Source organism: Vanessa atalanta, chromosome 22 (assembly GCF_905147765.1).
Source record: "Vanessa atalanta chromosome 22, ilVanAtal1.2, whole genome shotgun sequence".
NCBI lineage: Eukaryota > Metazoa > Arthropoda > Insecta > Lepidoptera > Nymphalidae > Vanessa > Vanessa atalanta.
In genome coordinates, this window is record NC_061892.1 from 4,266,346 (window position 1) to 4,282,099 (window position 15,754).

At 32.3% G+C, this 15,754-nt stretch overlaps 1 protein-coding gene across 1 annotated transcript; it reads right to left on the bottom strand.

Moving 5' to 3' along the window:
• Positions 1–11,549: 11,549 nt before the first annotated feature.
• Positions 11,550–14,802, bottom strand: LOC125072820 (UDP-glucosyltransferase 2-like). Its single transcript, XM_047683522.1, has 4 exons — positions 13,980–14,802; positions 12,411–12,633; positions 12,119–12,338; positions 11,550–11,847 (listed from the first exon to the last, which is right to left on the bottom strand). The coding sequence occupies exons 1-4, from the start codon at positions 14,799–14,801 to the stop codon at positions 11,568–11,570; spliced, it is 1,545 nt and encodes a 514-aa protein (XP_047539478.1). The 5' UTR covers position 14,802; the 3' UTR covers positions 11,550–11,567.
• Positions 14,803–15,754: the final 952 nt, after the last annotated feature.

A 15,754-nucleotide genomic window follows, 5' to 3' on the forward strand; every position in this document is an offset into this window, starting at 1 on the left:
AAAGGTGCTTGCATGTCTTGTTTCAGGAGGCCCATCTTTCAGTCATCTTATAATTAAGTAGTGCACTAAAATTGGCTAATTATTTTTGAATTAACTTTAACATTTCCAGTAAATTTACATGAACATTTTCCATAATATTATAACCTACTTACTTCCCTCTGAAGTTTTAGACGGTGAGCAATTTTTTTTCAATTTTCCTGGATTATTTCACATGAACCAGGCCTGAAGTGAACAATATTGATTTCCTCCGTTACGTCTCATGGGAATCTTAAATATTTCTTCCCGGAGCGTCAGACGATGACGGGGATAAATTGTAACACGCATTTTGGCGGGTCACTTACGCTACTGGCTGCGTGTTGGAACTTAAGATTATTGAAAGACAAAAATATACTGATAAGTACGTATGAGGAAAATCTTTTTATATTATTTTGCCTGATGTTTTTCATGTGTACCGATCAGAACTGAATTAAATACATAAGTAATATAATTTACTCGCGTTAGAGAATTTATATTCCGCCTCCGTTTATTTCATCGTTATGTAACGCCCATTTAACGTTTACTTTGATGTTCTACTTGTATTTTAAAAACGCACATTGCAGGATGAAATTATGCCAAAACATATACCTTTGAGTAAATTTTCTTTAAATAAACTATGAATCGGTCAAGGCTGATTTGAACACGCGGATTTAGATTATTGAGAATTATAACATAATATCAGTGTATGTCTTCGAAATAAAAAATCATATTGGTAGATTGGTAGAGAGTACGGATTGGTTTACAGATTCTTAATATTTATTCTGTCGCACGTTTAATTTTATCCACTATGCTTGTTTTCTCGGCTCTCAGGTATGGTACCGTATTTGAGGACGAGGAGATTATTCCTCGTCTTCAAATACGGTACCTTCTCAATTTAAAACAGCAACAACTAGACAACAAATTTCTTTAATGGTGGGCTATCGCGACGAATACTAGCCCACTTATTTGAACATATTTTAGTGCACAAGTGTGTGCGTAAACACACACAAACACAGGATAATTTTATATTCTCTTACTCTCATAGTCAGATGGAACTGTAAATCTGACACCACGGCTTAACGTGCTTTTCGAGGTACTGGAGTGTACACACTTCCAACTTCTTGTTGATATTTTATAATAGTTTTTCACTGTTAGTTTCAAATTCACAGAACAGGTCCATATTTTTCGAAAAATTATTACGTGTGTTATACGACAGACACGCCTTTGTCAGCACATATCAGATTGAAAGTCAATCGATCATTGATTTGATCTTCAGTTACTGGTTTCTATGTCAATCATATCATCTTCCAGTATATCTTACATTTGTATATATATACATATGTGTATATAGGTCTTTGTCGATTGTCTTTGCACTAACCCGTCTGAGTCGGTTCAATCCATTATACAAGTGTTGTAGTTTGAAGTGGGATTGTAACAGAGTACTCAGTGAAATAAAGGATTACAATATATATGGAAAAAGGTAATCTTGACTTAGCTAAAACACATGCAATGGCCGTTAGGTACTTCTACTATACTACTTACACTTCTTAATATTTGTTGACGTATTTTATTTTCTAAGTGTGTTTTTATGTATTTTTTTAATATACTATTTACACCCGACTTTCTTTCTAGAATCAGCAACAACAATGTAATTGTTATATAATATGTTAACTTATCTTATAAATCCTCTTATTTGGTAAGCAAATTTAATAGTGTTGGTTTTTAAATTTATATTAACAAAAATGGACCAACTGTATTACTGCTGGTAATAAATAATAAATATAATATCAGTATCTAATCCACTGTAATAAACGCGAATATCACACAATCGTTTCGCGGGGTATAATGCTATCCAGTGAGCGAGCAGTGTGTTCCGACCATTGATTTTAGTTAAAATTGTCTTGTATCAGACTTGGTTTATCGAAGTTTTATGGTATGGGTAACGAGCCCAGTGGAACGAAAAAAAAACGTGTTCGTTCCAAGTTATGAGTTCCAAACTTGGCAAGTATATGCTTTATTTATGTGTACACAATATTTAGTACTCTGTAGTGGAAACATTTTAGGTAATTTATAGCTGTTGATTCACAATGGAACATCCTATGGAAGTCGGCTAAAGATTTAATGAGTGCACTCCTGATAAAATAGAAGAGCCGTTGTGACTCGTATTTATTTTAAATGTTATATTAAGGAATTGAGAATATTTTTTTTATTAGCAACCTATAAATTTCCCACTGCTGGGCTAAAGGCCTCCTTTCCCTTGACGAGAAGATTTGGAGCATATTCCACCACGCTGCTCCAAGGCGGGTTGGTGGAATACACATGTGGCAGAATTTCGTTGAAATTAGACACATGCAGGTTTCCTCACGATGTTTTCCTCCACCGCCGAGCACGAGATGAATTATAAACACAAATTAAGTACATGAAAATTCAGTGGTGCCTGCCTGGGTTTGAACCCGAAATCATCGGTTAAGATGCACGCGTTCTAACCACTGGGCCATCTCGGCTCACAATTGAGAATAGTACCGAACATATATTAAATTTAACATTTTGACATAACTGTAGACATCATTTTTTGCTAATTAGTGAACTCGATAAACTATTTCATGTGCTTAATTTTTGTTTATTCCTCTCGTGGTTATGCGATTGGTCGGACACTGACTGAAGCAATAATGTTTTACTTCGGCAGTTACGACTGTCCAAAATTCAATCTATAAGTCGTAGACATTTTGATCGTGAAATAATTATTATTTATTTTTCTCATTTATTAAATCATAGCTTATAACATAAATATGTCATAAATTTTTTTGCAAAGTGTACTGCTCGTTTTCATTATAAAATGCACGTGCGAAGCATGTGTGTGTCGCTAACACAGAATAAAACAGTTTCAGGTGCTAAATACTTAATTACTATTTTGCTTAACCTATATTTAATTTTAACATATTCAATCTTTTTTATTAAATAATATGAGACGACAAATTGTCTCATAATACACATTAAAAAATAGGAATGTAAAAGTTTTTGATAGATATCTGGGAGCCTTTCAATTTTCTAGATTAAGGCTTAGGCCGCACTGCGAAATAAAACCGTGCGATTTTTATTTTCATGGCTTAAATCCACACCGCACCGCATCGCGCCATAGTATCGATCCGTAGTTATTCAATGCGAGTTATTTATTGCGAGTAACGCAATATTAATTCGGTTAAATTCTAAACTTCGGGCTGCTACTGGGAATTCATTGATAGAAAATTTCTTTAACAGTGGTAGTTTTTAGTGTAACAACAGGGATATAAGATCTTAGTTTTCAATGTTGGTGGTTCATTGCCGATATAAGTTAATATTTATTACAGTCCTAATTTATATGCACGATGGACCAATGGTCCGACAAGTTGATTGACCCCAGTACGTCAGGATATGCGGCAACATAAGCTAGTCGTCAGATCATTGTTCATCAGGCACGACGAGACTCAAACATGAAGGTCAATTGTGAATCCAACGTCTTTAAATAGCGTTTTAAACGCGCCTTTACGTAAACATTTCACTGAAATATGTAAGTATATATATTATCTTCTTAATCACAAATCACGTGAGCTGACATCACACACCGCACTTGACAAGGTAGATCCTTTAGCATTGAGCATAGCTACGCTTCTCATTGGATTACACGTCACTAGTCTCTGATTATGTTGTCAATCCGACGTTAATAGCGTCATTGTTATTATAATGACCACGAATAATTAATATAGTAAAATAATAATATACATTCAATTAATCTGAACTAAGAACGGATATATTATGTGAATGAAATTAATGGATATTAATGGTATTTGTTATAAAAAAAACTATGAATGAAGATAAATAAAATTATACGTTATATAAAGTGGACATAAGACAGCTTCATGCCATTTGTCTTCACGACAAAGGAATATTTTTATCTTAAATTAAATGCTTTAGTGTTTAGTTAATGTTAAAAAATCAAATATACCCTATAAATTTCACGATTTAGTAGATACTAAGAGAGTAGGGATTATATTAAACTATTGATATTATTCCGAAACGGATGGCGGAAAGTTTTATCTAATACCACCTCAGATTCTGAAATCGAAAAGCGAAGTAACGAGAATTCTGTGTTGCAATCTAAAAGTTACCCTTCAACTACTGCTTAAACTTAGTTTAGTCTAGATATCAATTTCTAGATATGCCTTATTGTAACAACGTATAATATACAATAATTCATTAAAAATATATTTATAATTTTAATAGTAAAAACTCTTTTTGTCTATGATGTTGATTGTTGAGGAGTCTTTGTCTGCCAATCTAGGGTATCAATATATAAACCTACGGTATAGAATCAAGTAAAGCTGATGTAATAGTATTGTCATTAAATCTGAACAACCATATAAAATTTCATCTCCGTAGGATAAAAAGAATCAGCTTGACCTAAACAAGCAAACATTGCGAATTTAATAAAAGCTTGTTAAGAAGTTGCTTTTATAAAAGGTATGTGAAAATTTAATTGATACTAATCTCAAAAAAATGGTATGAACACTACGCACAATGCAATGCAACATCAAACATGGGATCTACAAGATGGACTTGGTGGTAGGGCTTTGTGTAAGCCTCATCAGATATTCAACCGCCAAACAGCAGTGAACAGTATTGTTGTATTCCGGTTTGAAGGGCGAGTGAGCCAGTGTAACTACTGGCACAAGGGACGTGACATCTTGGTTCCCAAGGTTGGAGGCGCATTGGTGATGTAAGGAATGGTTAATATTTCTTACAACGCCAATGTCTATGTGCGGTGGTGACCACTTACGATCAGGTGGCCCATTTCCTCGTCCGCCTACTCATATGATAAAAAAATGTCTAGTCAGTTAAAAGAACGGTAAGTAAAACACTAAGCGATAATCAAACATAAGCTGATATTGTCTTAAATTCAACAGATTTGTTGACAATTATGGTCATTGTGTTGCATCATAGTAAAAACATAATAATAATCCAAGGCGTTTCTTATGTATGTCGCTTCCGGTCAAACGTACAGACACTCACGACAAGCGCGCCTACGGTTGTGAACTTGACTTCGGTGTAGTTCAGTGCTATCTTCAGACAGCATCTTCTGTTTCTTCTTTCGAAAGAATCGGGGCAGAACACTTACTGCAACGCATTAGCCGAGTGAGGTCAGAGAACTGCCCTACCGTTCCTGAAGTGCTGAGTTCTTATTCTGATTACTTTGTGTGTCAACCTAATAGTGTAATAAAGGTGTAATTAAATAGTAACTTTGTATTCTTTTCACGATTAACAACTGTACGCCCACACGATGAACAATAAAAGTGACAATAGATCTGATGTCCCTCCGACATCTATATCAATAAATTACTCGTAAATATTTAGAAGATCGAGTCCAGAATATGAATAAGAAATATTTTTTTCTGATAAGAATTAACCAATATATCTGATAAGAATTAATAATATCTCGTATTAAAGGATAAATTCATAACATATTTTCCGTTCCTTTATTCGCTAAACGCCCACTCATTTCTAATAATAAATATCCGAACTTCCTCGAAACTTATTATCTTGATGAAAGTTAACCTTGGGCCGATTTTGACTTTATGTCACAGATTATTACAAATTTTCTCCCTCTCTAAAATCTAAACTCTTTTTTATGATATAGGTAACATTGAGCAGGAGGCTCACCTGATGGAAAGTGACTACCACCACCCTTGGACATCTGCACCATCGAGGGTATTGAAGGTGCGTTGCCGGCCTTTAAGATATGTGTGGGTTCTTTTCTTGGTTCCCAAGACGTAACGGTTCGGAAAAACCGCCGGCAAAAGTTGGTTCCACAGAGTGGTTGTGCGAGGCAGAAAATGCCTTAAAAATCGCGCTGTTGTGGATTTTCTAACATCTATTCCGTTTTTATTCCATTATATTGGTTAAAATCATCATTATTTAAATATTGATACTTATAATTGTAGTAACATATTTCAATGTCTGCAAAGAAGTTTAAATGAATATACATTACACTTATACCAGAATGCGTAATGTGTTTCAGAGACGGTGTCAGTAAGTACGTCTGCCAGTGTATTTGTGTGTATTGTGATGTAATAGACTAATTATTTGTCTAGCTTTATATATAAGTAAATGCTCCAATACATTTACACTAATATTATTAAGTTGAAAAAGCTGAAGCATAAAAAGGTCTAAATATTCGTGTCTTATGTCAAATTACTTTTTTGTCCCATTTGCTGTCGAAACACTTGGCCCTTGGAGTAATGGTGCAAAAAGCTTCATCAAAAGTATAACACCTCGCCTTATTGCGTCCACTGGTGATAGGAGGGCTGGTTTCTTTTTTAGCCCGGAGGATCGGAATTGCGAATCATCGGGGAAATGCAGCTAGCATTCTTGCCACCGTTCCACGCAGTCAAGATTTATACAGTAACTCTTTGTAATTCATATTTGTATATATTTAAGCACTTAATGTTATCAATTCTTATGTTAATAAATTCATTTTCTTAAATTTAAGGTAACTATAATATTAGTTGAACAGTTTGATTTATTTATACTAAAATTATAAAGAGGTAAAATATTGTTTGTTTCTATGTAGGGTGTAATCTACTTTTGTTTAATTTTTACAAAACATAATTTCCTAGTGCTGGGTATAAATTGTATCAGATAATTTTATTTATTAATAGTTGCTAGTATTATATATTTAAGAAAAAGGTTTTATATTATACAACATCACGCTAGGACTCACAAGGCAGAGCAGCTGGTTTATATCACAAAGCTGGAGAGATTTCATGTTTAAGCACCAATCTTAGTAACTACTTGAATTTGATTAAATTATACACGGTAAATAGTACGCTTATTGATTGACAGTTGCGGCTGTTAATAACATCTTATTGAGCCAATCTTGCAACCTGGAAATCAAATCACGCATGAAATAGTTTTGTACATATAATATGGTACGTATAATCCTATTTTAAGGCAGATCTAACGGCAAACCACCGCTAATAATAAATGTAAAACGACCAATAATACATTACTGATTTTAACACTTCTAGTATTTCAAAGGTCAGTGATCCGTCGAACGAACGAATTTAATAAAAATTCCGGCTCATAGCGACAACGTGAATGTCTCTCTTTATAAGTACATAATAATATTTCCCTCGTAGTAATTTTTCAAATTAAGAGACAAAGTCGAATCGAATAGAAGTTTTGTATAATATATTGCTCGTTCTTCAATTTAGTTTTGAATTTTTATTGTCTGTTTTGATATATTGTCTATTAATTTATCATCGTGTATGTCGTAGGAACGTTAGAGCAGACGAGTTCTAGAATCTAGACCGTGGATCGGCAAACGCAGAACTGAGTGTCTCCACTCATTTAGACCGATGAATGACGAAGGCGGTGAGTCCTGACTGGATGTGATATACAGAGAACTTGGAGCTTTGGCCCCCTTTTGTCTGAGGAAACGCTATAAGCGATACCGATATATATATAAATATATTACCTGATCCTGACCTCAAGATATTGTGCATTAAATTGTAAGAAAAAAAATTGATAGATGTTGTTTCAAATGTAAAATCAACATTACAATTGTTCAATGTAAATTACGAACAGCTTCCGAAGCCTCAAGCACTAATGACTCGGATTAAAATTTCGCGACCTCAATTGAGAGACCTATTATAGCTGTCTATATGAATAGCTATTTACAATAATTACCATTAATGATGTTTAGTACGATTAATATAATCAAAATTACCCCCAAACACCATCACTTAGTATTGTAGTATAACTAGAGTCACAGGTTAGAGAATCTAGTTAAGTTCAAATTTTATTCATTGTACTCGCTAATTCGTACAGCAACGAATTAGCGAAAAATGTGGTCACTTTGTACGGACAGACTGACTGGAATATCAAGTATTATTATTCTGTATAAGTGTGTATTATTTTTTTTTTTTACAAAAGATTCATTTACATAAGTAAATCAAGAAAATCTGTCTTAATATCTCTCGTCCGTTTTATGATCACTTAAGACACACGTGACGGCTTGAATTTTCCACCAGCCCCGGGGCAGTTGTGTAATAAGAGAACCGGTTACAAATCGCTGTAATAAATCACTTCGTTGTTGACCCTAATGGCATTACATGGGTTGGGACCGAACTTTAATAATTGATTTAGGTATGTCAAACCCATTTAAGTTTTGATTTGACGCCTTTCGAGTAATTTTTATTGTAAACAATCTTTTATTATAATTGTTGATAAACATGTGCATTATTATATTTAAAAATAATACTATTTTTTGTCGAATTAAAATAAAATGGAATTGCATAAGCCATATAATAAAATTACTCAAATAATTAAATTTTTTATTTTTTTTTATTACAATATTTTTAGTCAACTTTAATCTGAATATAATATATATTTAACAACTCAGTCAATTGTAGTTGACATAATTATTATATATTACCCTTTTAAACTTTTACTAAATGTTATAAAAACTTTATTTTATTTTTTAACTTTATTTTAAGTTATTTGAAGGTAAGGTAAGAATAGTCTTGAAAATCAATTGAAAATCAATCAATTTAACACATTCACATTACTGTATCTGTATACGTACACAAACTAACACACATAAACACAAATATACAAAGAAACTTATAAAATAATATTTTATTAACAACATAGATATTTCTTTATTTTTCTTGGGTAAAACTAGTAGTAAAGGTAAGGTTTCCCTTTCGTTTATCCTTGTTTGAGGGTGAAAGACTATTTCGGTTGACATAGATAAATCACACAATGAAAGCTGTGTTTGTACGTTTTAGAGATATAGGATAATATGTCAACGGTAAAACATAAACGCCTGAGGGTGTATTATCGACTGAAGAGTAGTTTTTCGACGAATTGGAAATTTTCTTTTCAAATTCCTAAGTGCCAAAGGATATCCTGGACAACTTTGATCCAATGTAATCACAAAAGTATTATCCTCAGAACAGTTCTACAGATTCAGAACGTGCATACTTCTTAAGTAAAATCTCACAAAGGATATTCATGCGCAAATTACTTTCAAAACAAAATATCAATATAGAACAAGGAACAAATACAAACCAGATTTACCTGACACTGAATTGACACACCATGATGTAATAGTTTGTCTAGATATAATTAGCGTTAAAATATCTTTATATACCAAATATATAATTTTTTTTTTTTTTGTGCTAATTTAGTGATGTTTCTCGAACAATGCAGTTTATTCCTGTGCACTCTCTTTTCTGATAATCTGATTGGACGGTAAATATGATAAAAAAAGTTCAGTTCAGTTGGCCTTGCAGGCCAACCACTTATCGTGCTTTCCGAGGCACTAGTGCACCTTTAATCGCACAAATAATATTTTTTCGGCGGAAATACCCAATAACTTTTTGTCGGCTCGACTTTGAATTTGAACTAAGGATATCTTGGCCAGCGACCTTACATATATCTAGCCATTTAACCGACGAAGCAATCAATCTATAACATCAACAGTGTCTAGCGCTCACACTTTTAAAGTTTTTATTTAGATAAATGGCAGCAGAACTCGTAATAGTACGTTAATATTTCAAGTAACAAAAGCATACTGCTAACTTAACACAAACCAGACAGCTAACATCTTTGTAGAAACTTAAGAGAAGTGATATGTCAATTTTCGCAAGTGTGCTCTAACCCTTAAACTATTAAGATTTTAAAGGAAATTCGTCTTTAAATGTATACGGTGTGAGCCGAAAATTCTTTATAGTACTAACTATTGTTTGTCAACTTGTTCAGCTCAAATTTCGTTTAGATGTAACGTTGACAGGACAAAAATAAAACGTTCAAAGAATTCACTTTTATACTATTTGTTCAAGTTTTTTTTTATATTTCAATAGCTTATTTTTGTGATTTCAATTTAACTTATATAAGTTCTAATATAAAAATGTAAGATAACATATTACTTTAAATGTCAATCGTCTTTGATCTTTGGTAGCTGTGATTTTAATATTTATATTGAAATTAACTAGTTCGTTCTTTTTACAAATTTTCATCACCCATTCGCCAATTTTATTTATTTATTTCTACGCTTTCTCTTGATATACAAATCTATAACTAATATTAAAGAATGCTGCTCTTTTTTTTATACATAAATAAATAAATATTGGACAAAATCACATACATTACTCTAATCCCAGTGTAAGTAGCTAAAACACTTGTGTTATGAAAAATCAGAAGTAACGACGGTTCCACAAACACCCAGACTCAAGAAAACATAGAAAATTTATGAACTTTTTCTACGTCGACTTGGCCGGGAATCGAACCCGGGACCTCGGAGTAGCGTACCCATGAAAACCGGTGTACACACTACTCGACTACGGAGGTCGTACATACATAATAATAATAATTTTATTATTACTCTCTTACATAGAAATGGTCGCAGGATTTGTTCTTACGCTAGTCTATTCTTATTAAGGTGATTCTGTGTAAGAGACTGGCATTTGTACTAGTTGACCTATATGATAGATTACCAGCCTCTCCCAATTCTAGATCAGTGGGAGCCTTAAGTGATGTTAACATAATTGTTAATAGTGTTGTATTATTATTATGTACTTGCTAGTTTGTATTGTGTGTATGTTCATCTTTTTTCATATTTATGTGTTCAGTCCTATCCATGGAGAGCAAAACATTAGACTTTTAACAAAAAGTATGAGGGTGACCATTTTCCACCCGGAAGTCAATTTATATTTTATTACAAACTTGACAACCTACTTAAAATTGTAACATCTCGTGTTACCAATTATATGGTTCATACTCTCTTTAACCTGTAGCAAGTTGCAGCATTATTTCCCGTTAATTAAGCATGTGTAATTAACCGATAAAAATACAGTTCATGAAATTTATCATCTTTGATGACCTTGGTACTACTTACATCTACTTACTACCTTACATCGAATCGAATGTTTTATAAAAAAAAAAAAAAATTGTCAAACGAGACGATAAATTCATTACTTTTACTTTTGATAATTCGTCGTTTAAATGGTATTTATGAGATGTATAATAACTAAAAGTGAGTCGCAGTTAACATCTACGTGTTATAGTCACTAAGCTATGTCAAATAACTATTTACTTTAAATTAATGGCGTACAGAGTGAACAGAATTGCAACATTTGTCGCGCGAATACAAGAACAGAAAACGCTCTTGAATGTAGGTGACGAAAATATTAAACAAGTTTATTCTTAGAAGGTAGAAAAAGGAAGTGAGTTTACCAATTCAAAATTTTGACCCACGATCACGAAATTTTTGGAGACCGAAAACGAAACGAAAAATGAATTTTCATTTGCATAAATTAAATTAAAAAAAAAATGCTCATAATTCACTAAAGTGCACATTTGGAATGGAATATAAAAAAACAACAGTTTTTTACTAATACTTTAGTTCATAACTGATACAAACATAAACTCTTAAATGATAAATCAATCATCACCTATTCATTTAATTCTTTTATTACACAAAAATAAAAGTGTACTACGTTGGTGTGTATATTTTAATTCATTTTGCTTTTAATCCGAATATACTTTAATTTTGATAAAACTATATGAATTGCAAAAGTAAATATTAACATCAAAATTACAAAAGAGCCTAAAAGTAACAGAATTAAGTCAACGGCATAATATTCAGTCCAATGTATGTGAGCTGCCGGTGAACGTAGATGCGCGGCGCCCTTATGTCTTAAGACGTGCTCCGTCCACCACACAGCGCGTTCTAATGGTGATAGTGGTTGATCTCGCATAATGTTGCTTAATCTCACAACATTCTGACGAAAGCTAAAAGTAAAAATGAAAATAAAATGCGTACCCAAAATAAAAAAGTATGAGTAATTTTTTTATGTGGGGCAGGAAAGAATAGACTCCTGGCATTTATTGCCATGAGGTTATGTAGGAGAGGAGCAATCATAACTGACTACTTATATAGACCGTTCACTCAAAAACAGTGATACGAATATTAACAATGCTATAAAACTTTTTGACGTAAAAATTTTACTGTTTTCAGATTTTTAATCATCTATAAAAGCAAGCACCTCATTTATAAACATACCTATAATTTGTAATTATAGTTTCTATGGCTTCCTTTAGTTTTTTCTCTGTCAGTGTTTCTATACTGAGCTTGATACCTATATTATGTGTAACATATTGTTCAGTATTGAACCATTGGTCTCCAAGCATTGGTACACCGATAAGAGGTACTCCAGCTGTTAGCGCTTCGTCTGTCGATTGTAAACCTCCTTGTGTTATGAAAAGCTTAACTTTAGGATGTTCTGGAAATAGTAACATTCATAATAAAATTGTTATCATGACTTTATGTCAATGAAATAAAATATTGAACTTACTGAGCAAATCGGACTGCGGGAACCATTTAGAGATTCTTACGTTCTTAGAACGTCCTGGAATTTCATCTTTATCCCATTTCCATAAAACGTCGTAAGGCAGCTCGGAAAATACGTTAATAAATATTTGCACCTTCTCTTTCGGTAACAATGAAGGTTTAACGTTTGTACCGAAGCTCATGTATATTACACCATTTTTGGAAGAGTCGAGATAAGATTTGAGATCCTGCAAAATGATAAATATTTTATGCGACCTATACAAGTTGAAGTATGAAGTAATAATAATAAAAAAAAAATTGTAAATATGAATAATTTTTTTATCGGCATGACCTTGGATTTGAACCGAGGATTTTGGGAACTGCGAGCTTGTATTTAGCCACTAGACCGAGTTTAATTCTAGTTTCCATATAAATACATAATATTATAAAGCACGAAACAAAATCAAAACCATCATATACAAAATCACTAAAACTACTCACACGAAATCAAATTTACCAATATTTAGATGGGACCTTCAGGGTGAACATAGGCTGTACATTATCGCGTTAAAATAAAAGGGTTTTATATGGAAATTTGGAGATTTCGTCACTCGACAGAAAAATAGTCGAGCGAATACGTTTCTTACGAACGTACAAAATGCCGATACAATAAATATTATTTGTTAAGGTTAATTTACAAATAAGTTAATAAGATTTAAAAAAAAGTACTTTTCTTTTCGCTGGCATTTTAAGATAAGATAAAAAAATGTCTCATACACCACATTTTTGAATGTGTAGTTTAGGTTTTATTAATGCTTAAAATAATGCATATTCTATTGTGTTCTGTAAACTATTATCTGTCTGTCCCTAAAATATGCATATACATTAAAATATATTATCAAGTGTAAGCTTTACATATTTTTTGAGTGGTGATGACCGTACGTTAATTTAAAGATAAATCCACCATCCACAAAAATTATTATATTCTTTCTGGCCAACTCATGAACTACTCATAACAGATATGTTAAAGGTTTACAGATATACATATTTCAACTGAATTTCCCGTGAAAACATGTATAATAACTTTTAATAAATTGCAGGAACATAGCTTTTTTTTAATTCAAAATGTCCGACGACAAGAGCGTTTTTGCCATTGCGAACTATATGTTGGGCTATCACGAGTTGAAGCTCCAGAGAATCAGTAAATACATTTTGCTACTAAAACAGAATACAGAAAATATATAGAAGCATACAATTAAAAGCAAACCTACTAAAATAAACCGTACTTGTTAAAACACAATGAAAATGTATGTCAATTTACAATATTTTCATACTTAGCTGAGAGTGTTAATAATAATATTATTTTTGTTATGCGTAAACAAATTATTTGCAATCTAAGTATTAGCTTTATTTATTAGATTTTTTTAATTTTTAATTTAATTAATAATTTACTTATTATATCGAATTACCACTACGAATTATCAAAATAATTTAAAAATAAAAGAAAACGCTAAACGTTATTTGAATTCGAAAGATCTCTTGTACTAATACACTCTTAAAAACATGTATATATTTAATTAGTTCTTCTATGTACCTTTGGTAATTCTTTAGCAGCATTTTGATGTAAGCCTCCTAAATAAAGTATATTAGGTGGTACAGGACGGTTGTAATCCCAGATCGGATGTACGTTTAAAAATAGCATATCAACATTTTTTCTTAATTCTGTAATGCTAGGAATGTTTGAACCAAATATTTTCTGTAGCATTTTATCCTCTGAACTCACTAGCGCTCCATATATATATTCTCCTTTAAACTGTGTATACAATTCTTGAATTTTTTCCCATAGAGTTAATATATTCAACCGTTGACGGGTTGCTATAGGATATATGAGGGGATTCGTCGCAGCTCCTGATTTATCAAATGTTTCATAAATAGGACCAAGCGAACTTATCTCAATAACGGGTACTTTATATAAGTAAGTAAAACCTAGAGCCGGTCTTACACATGATTCTATAAAGAGTAAGTCAAATTTATTTTTCTTATCATTAATAAGTTTCTGGACTTCATTCGTTTTCATTTGCTCTTCAAATACTCTTGCCAATAGTTCAAAGATAAACTTTATTTGTGTGTGTGCATTTTCTTCTTTCCCTTTATCCGCTTGTAAAAATGTTGTCCATATATTGTATGATATATCATGAACATCTATTTCAGTTATGTTTCGAGGACTTTGTCCTTTTGGAAAAGCTGGATCTGTTGTTATCACTGTCACATCGTGTCCACGTTTTGCTAATTCTTGCACCAAGGGACGAAATACTACTTGATGACTGATCGATGGGGTTGGAAAGACTGCTAATATTTTCGCGCACTCACATTTCACTATTACAGAAACGAACAGAACTGCTATAATGTTTGACATATTTGATGTATTTCTATGAACTGATAGATTAAATTGTTTTATGGCTTTATAAACGTTTCCTCTTCATTTATCGTACTAATAATAAAAAGAGGTAAGTTTTGTTTGTTTGTTTCATCCTCATATACTAAAAATTACGACTCCGATTGATATGAAACTGACATATTATTTTTGTTTATAGTTTGAGGATGTGCTTTTTAGTATGTTAGTATTTCGAAAATATTGTCTTTGATACTTTGCAATTCGAATCTGCCGTCACATAAATAATACAAAAAATTATAATTAGCGTTTAAAAAAATAAACAGAGCATGTGACGAGTACGAAATGAATTGACACAGTACGAATTTCAATCCGAATACATACTATATATGAAGTGACTGAAATAAGTATAGCATTAATTTATTGTTTTACCCATGCAAAGTCAGGACTGGTAGCTAGTATGCAAAATAAGTGGTGACACGAGACAATTACCAACGACAAATTATCTCCAATGATTTACAGAAATAATGGAGGTTGGAAGAGGTAATGATAACCTTAATCTTGCTTTGTCATGGTTACATTGATAATATTATATATCCATACAATATGTTACCTTTCCATACCAAGCCTCATAGTGATCGGCTGAGCTGTGAGTTAATATGGTTTGCAAGTTAATAGTAAAATAAATCTTCTATGAGAAAAATATAAGATGTGTAATTTTCCATGGTGATCGGTCAAATGTCGACCACATCTCTCAAGTCTCAAACATATATCCATTAGGATAAAACATTATTGTACTTTGTCAACTTTTTATGCCAAGCATTATATACACATTCGTTTTCTTTTGAATTTATAGGTATATATGTATTACCCTAGAATCATCATAAATAAATACTCGCTGACATGCAAGATCAGGGACATCTGCTAGTAAATTTTTGATTGTGATTTGCATCGCTCTTCCTTTTATAATATACAAA